The sequence below is a fragment of the Micropterus dolomieu genome, linkage group LG01 (assembly GCF_021292245.1).
Source record: "Micropterus dolomieu isolate WLL.071019.BEF.003 ecotype Adirondacks linkage group LG01, ASM2129224v1, whole genome shotgun sequence".
Lineage (NCBI taxonomy): Eukaryota > Metazoa > Chordata > Actinopteri > Centrarchiformes > Centrarchidae > Micropterus > Micropterus dolomieu.
The window spans coordinates 49,887,540-49,894,601 of NC_060150.1; the positions used below are offsets into that span (position 1 = coordinate 49,887,540).

Below are 7,062 nucleotides of genomic sequence, written 5' to 3' on the forward strand. Positions count from 1 at the left end.
AGTTAGAAATGTGTAAAGTAGAAAGCTGTAGATGCTCACCTTGTTCTCCACAAGCGACTCGATCCAAATACTGATGGACCTGATTTAAAACTATAAAGAAAGTTTAACTGGGGGTGTGACAAAGACTCCTCCCTCTGATGGATCTACAGAAAAACTACAGAGCGGAGCTTCTTCCGTCACAAAGGAAACTTTGGTCGAGTGCAGACACACAAACATCACACACTCGTACTGTCCTGGGAGATTATTATGATGTTCCAGGTGGTAAGACCTCCTACCTGGTCCCTCCTCTTTCTCCTCCTCCTCTCCGTCTTCCTCTTTCTCCTCCGTCGCTTCTATAACTCCAGCTGCTGAAGAGGAGGAGAAGTCCCGGTTAGCTGGCTGGTTAAGCATAGCCCGATATTCTCAACATTTGTCACAACAAGGTCAGCTCTTTTATAATCTTTGCTTTTTATTTTAGTATATCAATAACACATTCATTTCATCTGGGGTGTGAGACATGTCCATGTTATGATGTCCAGTCAATGGGAGAAATGTCTCACTTCATCAGAAGAAGCTGCGTTATCTGGTTAGACGTGAAACTTTGTACCAGACTGCAGACGAATCATCACTGTGGTGGCGGCTCACCAGTAAACCTGCATTACTACTGAAATGTGCTGTCTGTCAGAAACTGTCCAGGCGATCCACCCTGTTACATTTGGAAAGTGTGGTCATCAAATGTCACTAAAATAGAGGTTATGATCTACAAAATCTGAACTTTTCTGTTAAATGTAGTCCAGTTTTAACCGACGGTCAGACGTGCTGGCTGTTCTCAGCTGCTCCATCAGCAAACTGATGCTCCCCGTCATCTCTGATGATGATGATGATGATCATTTGTATTAAAATGTGCTGCTGTACTTTTCCGGGTAGGAAAGGGTTAGGGATCAGGGTAGAGTTAGGGGTAGGGGATGCAGAGTAGGCATGGACCGGTGGTGTGATAACCTTAATACAGAGATGGGGACTCGAGTTAGAGACTCGGACTCGAGTGCGACTTAAGTCGCACACACAGTGACTTCAGACTCAACTTGAGACTCGTCCTCAAAAGGCTTCAGACTCGACTCGGGCGCGGGACTAATGAACAATGTTTATTTTTTAGGAAACGTCTGTTGAGCTTGCCGTTATTCCCTCTCTCCGTTACCTATAACCTGCCTACGTAACACGTAGCATCTGCTGCACGCGGCCGCACGTGAGAGAGGACAACAAACACCACAGCTGCTCCGCCATTCATCATAAACTTTGGCTTTAAAACTTACATACAACATACATCTCGACATACAACGAGACCCAAACAAAGACACGCTGAACGCAAATATGTGGTGAGTGAACATGTTTAGCTCAGCATTGGCCATCTAACGTTAGCTTGCTTCTTGCTTCAGCTACGACTTACGGGAGGTTTACTCCGACTGTCCTTCGTTATGAAAAGATGAACGAGTGTTTGTTTACTTGCCAAACTTGTGGTGGTCGATTAACGTAATCATTTATGTCCCGCTGGCTGCCATCACGTTAATTATTGCCGTTGGCTGGAAAGAGGTTACAGGTTTATTGTTGATCATGTAACCTTACAGTTTTATTTAGATATAGCCTAACATTACACTGGTTTGAGAGTCTGCAGGGTGTGTTGACTTACAGTAGTTTAAGCTGTCAGTGATTGCATTGCATGTTATAGTTGTGTTCTGTAAGTTAAAAACAGGTTACAGTTCATTGACTTACAGTATTTAATAAGCTGTCATTACCTGCATTGCACAGGTTGTGCTCTGTACGTTAAAAACAGGTTACAGCTTTATTGTTGACCATGTAACTTTACAGTTTTATTTAGTTAACTTTACACTGGGTTTGAAACTCAACAAGGTTTGTTGACTTGCAGTAGTTTATCAGCTGTCATTAATTGTAGACGCATTGTACATTAGGCTAACTGGTTGTGCTCTGTAAGTTAAAAACAGACAGGTTTATTGACTTACAGTAGTTTAAGCTGTCATTAACTGCATTGCACACTATAGTTGTGCTCTGTAAGTTAAAAACAGGTTACAGCTTTATTGGTTTGAGAGTCTGCAGGGTGTGTTGACTTACAGTAGTTTAAGCTGTCATTAACTGCATTGCACACTATAGTTGTGCTCTGTAAGTTAAAAACAGGTTACAGTTTATTGGTTTGAGAGTCTGCAGGGTGTGTTGACTTACAGTAGTTTAAGCTGTCATTAACTGCATTGCACATTATAGTTGTGCTCTGTAAGTTAAAAACAGGTTACAGTTTATTGGTTTGAGAGTCTGCAGGGTGTGTTGACTTACAGTAGTTTAAGCTGTCATTAACTGCATTGCACAGGTTGCTCTCTGTACGTTAAAAACAGGTTACAGCTTTATTGGTTTGAGAGTCTGCAGGGTGTGTTGGTTTGAAACTCAACAAGGTTTGTTGACTTGCAGTAGTTTATCAGCTGTCATTAATTGTAGACGCATTGTACATTAGGCTAACTAGTTGTGCTCTGTAAGTTAAAAACAGACAGGTTTATTGACTTACTAAGCTGTCATTAATTGCATTGCACATTACATGGTTGTGCTCTGTAAATGAAAAACAGGTTAACAGTATTCCTTATAGCTATGAAGTTTTATTAGCAACCTGGATTGAACGCAGCAGGTGATATAACATTCGTAATGAACAGGAGAGACTTGAGAATTGACTTGGACTCTAGCTCAGAGACTTGTGAGCATCTCTGCCTTAATATAAAACAAGATAAAAATGATCATGGTATCAAACCTCTAAAATGTATTATTTGTAATGCCACTTTTTTTCCCATTGAACACAATATATTTGAAGCAACAACAAATATACTGCTGCTATAAATCAGTTATCATTGTTGTAGTGTTGATGCACACATACATGTACAGAGAGTGTGTCTCTCTCCAGACAACAAACAGTGGAAAAGCCAGCAGTTGTTTTTTCTTCTGTCCTTTTTTAACAGATGTACACAGTGGCGGAAGACGTAAACAAAAGTACAGACGTGATACCAGCTCAATTTAATAATTGCACTAAATCAGAAAGGTAGCACTCTGCTCTCCCCCGCTCTGTGATGTAACATGAGGGGTGAAACTAGCTGATGTTAGCTAGTTTATTAGCCCTGTTATCTGCCTCAGTAGTAAGCCAATAGTATTTATTTCACCCGTGTGAAACACGCTAACTTCATTTCACAATAGTGCTAGTGTTGAATTTAGCAAAGAGTGACGGGTGGCACTGCTATAGAGGGGATATCATATTTATTTGATGGTGGAAAGTGTTCAGGGGTTTCCCTCCTTCAGCAGTCCTACACACAGGTGACTGACTGCACACAACCTGCGGGATTCCTGCACTTTCAGTCTTTGACCAGTGTTGGGCAGTAAATAATATTACTTAGTTTCCCAGTAACTAAGTAGTGTAATAGATTACTTTTCCAAAAAAGTAATATTATTACAGTTACTAATCCAAGTAACGCTGCGTTACTGAACGCACCGTCCTTGACGTGAGCGCACGACTGTGCGGCAGCTCAGACGTCAGCTGTTAGCCAAAAACTAAAGAAAGAAAGGAGACAGAGGGAGAGGCGTTCTTTCACCAGCTGTAAGTAGCTACTGCCAAATCTTGTGTGACAGTCTAAGATGCAAAGAACATTGTCGTCCATTGCAAACGTTGTGCGACCAGCAAAAAGCGTTCAGCTGTGAACAATTCTCCATCTAATTTATTGAAGCGTCTGCTAAAGCAGCACAACAACGTGAAACCGGTCGCTGCTGCGATGCATGGCACTCGTCGAGAGTGTGCGGCGTGGAACATAACAACAACGATTTTTAAATATACTGAATAATAGGCTAGTGCTCTTATAAATACATATGCAGAAAAAATGTAGCCAGTTCAAAAGTCGGGATTTACTTGCTTTAACGTAATATATTTTGTTCGGAAACGTTAGGCTATTTGTTTAGTAAAAATCACACTCCTTGCTGCTGTTATGAAGATGAGAAAGTCGGGAGAGAGCTTTGTTTGGGGGTGGGGGGTCATAATGAAAGTAATACAGTAATGTAACGAGGAACGTACTTTTATCACCCAGTAATGAGTCAAATTATTACTTTTTAAAGTCAGAAATACTTTATTGATCCCCGAAGGGAAATTCTGTGTTACAGTTGCACACATTGAACAAGGGCAAAGGAATATAATAAAGATAGTGGTAAATAATATCAATAAAATAGACGCTTAGAGGGAGGAGTTATTGAGTTTGATGGCCACAGGCAGGAACGACTTCCTGTGGCACTCTGTGGTGCATTCTGGGGGAATGAGTCTGTCACTGAAAGTGCTCCTGTGTTTGAGCAGCACGTCATGGAGCGGGTGGGAGACACCGTCCAAGATGACATGTAGCTTGGACAGCATCCTCCTCTCTGACACCACCGACAGAGAGTCCAGCTCCACCCCCACAACGTCACTGGCCTTGGATCAGTTTGTTGAGTCCTCCGTCCTCAACTCCCAGTCGGGGCTGGTAGGGCTCATCGGGCTCCCTGATCTTTACCTTCAGGTCCCCCTGAATGGCCCTCACCTCCTCCCTATTACCATCTCTGAAAGCCCTCCTCTTAGTGTTCAGGATATCCTTGATGTCCTTTGTTACCCACGGTTTGTTGTGCAATCCCTGTTGGCCCGAACAGTCTGAAAGCCGTCGATGGAGACGTTGTGGTCAGGAATATCCTGGTGTAGCCGAGCCTCCGTGAAGCACATTAAACTACACTCCTGAAACTCCCTTTGACTCCGGGCTAATGCCGTTAGCTCGTCCATCTTATTAGCCAGTGATCTCACGTTGCCCATGATGAGAGAGGGGAGACAAGGTTTAAATCTCTGTTGTCTGGACCCCTCTCTCTTCCCTCGCCGTTTGGTTCCTCCTCTGCATCCTCTGTGTGTCCTCCTCCTGATCTCGGTGGGGATGTCTGTGAGCCTGGGCGCCATGCGGGTCGGCTTCAGCGCGATCAGCTGGTCCCGGGTGTAAACAAAGCGGCCATGTGGTGCCGTGACTTACCAAAACTCTCTCAACTAGCATGATTTGAGAGAGTGTAGTTTATATGAGTTATAGTCCAAGAATCACACAAGTGAGAAATAAAAAGAAAGTTAGAAATAAGATGACGAACGACGAAGCAACTGCAACAGGCTGCATACACGTTGGATTGATAAGTAACAGTAACTGTCTTTGACAAGACAAACAGCTGATACCGCAGCAAAGGTATAGCAGAACATTTGACTTTTTCATACCGCAGGATACTTTAAAACCTGTAACTGGCCAATGCCAGATTCATGTAGAAGACACCACCACTCCTCATACTCACCTCCTTTCTGCTCCTCCTTCCTGCCCCTTCGCTCTGAGGAGTTTTTTTTCCAGAGTTTCTTCTGGTTGTTGCGAGTTCGCATTGCTGTTCTGGAGTCTGTTATCCATGCATGGTAGACAAACTGACAAATAAAGGCAGACAACCATAATAACATCAGTTCATCAGCTTGAGGCTTAAGGACAAATTTAACTTTACTCTTCAAACCTTGAAAACATTTAGTTTCTTTCCTTAAATTTACTCATAACTTTGTTTCCATTCCATGTTTTTTCTGACAACATCAGTTTTACATGTGCCCTCCCACTTTACTGTCATACTCTGCCTGTCAGCCATACCTTGTTTTGCACTTTTGAGTTTAGTTTATTATCTGTTATTTTGGTCTGTTGGGTTTTGGGGTTCTGTTTTGTCTATCGTCTAGTGTTCAGTAACCTGTGTCATGTCTGTTACCCCAGTGATCCCTCTGCCTGCCTGTGCCTCGTTAACCTTGATCCCTGTCACCTGCTCGTTAGTCGCTGTATATATACCTGGTGTTTCTGTCTTGTCTTTGTCTGGTCATTACCTCCTGTTACATTGGCTACATTGTGTTGCAGTGTTGTCTGCTCTGTCTCGTCGTGTTTGGATTTTGGACTTTCGCCTGTTTCCGGATTTCACTTTGGATTACTTTGTTTTTGGACTTTGTTTCTTCAGCCACTCAACCTGTAAGTGTGCTCGCATTGTGTTTGTTAATAAAGCTTTTGAGCTATACCTGCTCGCCTACATGTCCTGCATTTGGGTCCACCACCTGCTCTGCCCTGCCTCACCACCACAACTTGTGACATTTACTGAACCCTGACAGGGAATTCTCTATAAAAAGGACTACTGAAGCTTTTCTGGAGAATTGTGGTGAACCATCTTATTGTTTTACTTCATCTATCCTCCAGACTACACTTTGCAAAATGGTGGTAGAGTCCAAAGTTTATTAGTGACTTGAATCAAATTCACTTGAATTGGACCTTGCTGCCAGTTTGGGGATTGAACCGGCGACCTCCCAGTCCCAAGCTCGCTTCTCTAACCTTAGGGCCACCACTGCCCCCACATTTTTAGTAGTGAAAAGTAATAGGACTAGTAACAATAATTTTAGCAGAGGGTGTCGAGCAGGAACACGGGGGCAGCAGGTGACCCGCAACCTCAGATCCAGACTCCACAGCTCCAGAGCCAGAAACACCTGCAGGAAGTGATAGGAGGAGAGAGGAGAGGGACGAGAAAGCACAAGACTACCGGAAAGGGGAGAAGTTGTGTTAGTAACATGCAATAATGGGATGAGGTTGCATACAGAGGGAGAGAAAGGAGAGGAGCTCAGTGCATCATAGGAAATCCCCCGGCAGTCTAGGCCTATAGCAGCATAACTAAGGGATGGTTCAGGACTCACCTGAGCCAGCCCTAACTATAAGCTTTATCAAAGAGGAAAGTCTTAAGCCTACTCTTAAATGTGGAGATGGTGTCTGCCTCCTGAACCCAAACTGGAACCTGGTTCCACAGGAGAGGAGCTTGATAGCTGAACGCTCTGGCTCCTAGTCTACTTTTGGAGACTATAGGAACCACAAGTAACCCTGCATTCTGGGAGCGCAGTGCTCTGGTGGGGTAGTAAGGTACTATGAGCTCTTTAAGATAAGATGGTGCCTGACTATTAAGAGCTTTGTAGGTAAGAAGAATGATTTTAAATTCTATTCTGGA

The 7,062-nt window shown here is 43.3% G+C and overlaps 1 protein-coding gene across 1 annotated transcript in view; it reads right to left on the reverse strand.

Moving 5' to 3' along the window:
- The window catches only part of LOC123985906 (piezo-type mechanosensitive ion channel component 2-like), a 55,443-nt gene that overhangs the window by 30,168 nt on the left and 18,213 nt on the right, over window positions 1–7,062 (reverse strand). The window contains exons 18-21 of the mRNA XM_046073929.1: window positions 5,353–5,473; window positions 4,884–5,062; window positions 4,472–4,667; window positions 276–347 (exon numbers count right to left, since the gene is read on the reverse strand). Of these exons, the coding sequence (XP_045929885.1) occupies window positions 276–347; window positions 4,472–4,667; window positions 4,884–5,062; window positions 5,353–5,473 (568 nt within the window). The remainder of the gene's footprint in view (window positions 1–275; window positions 348–4,471; window positions 4,668–4,883; window positions 5,063–5,352; window positions 5,474–7,062) is intronic.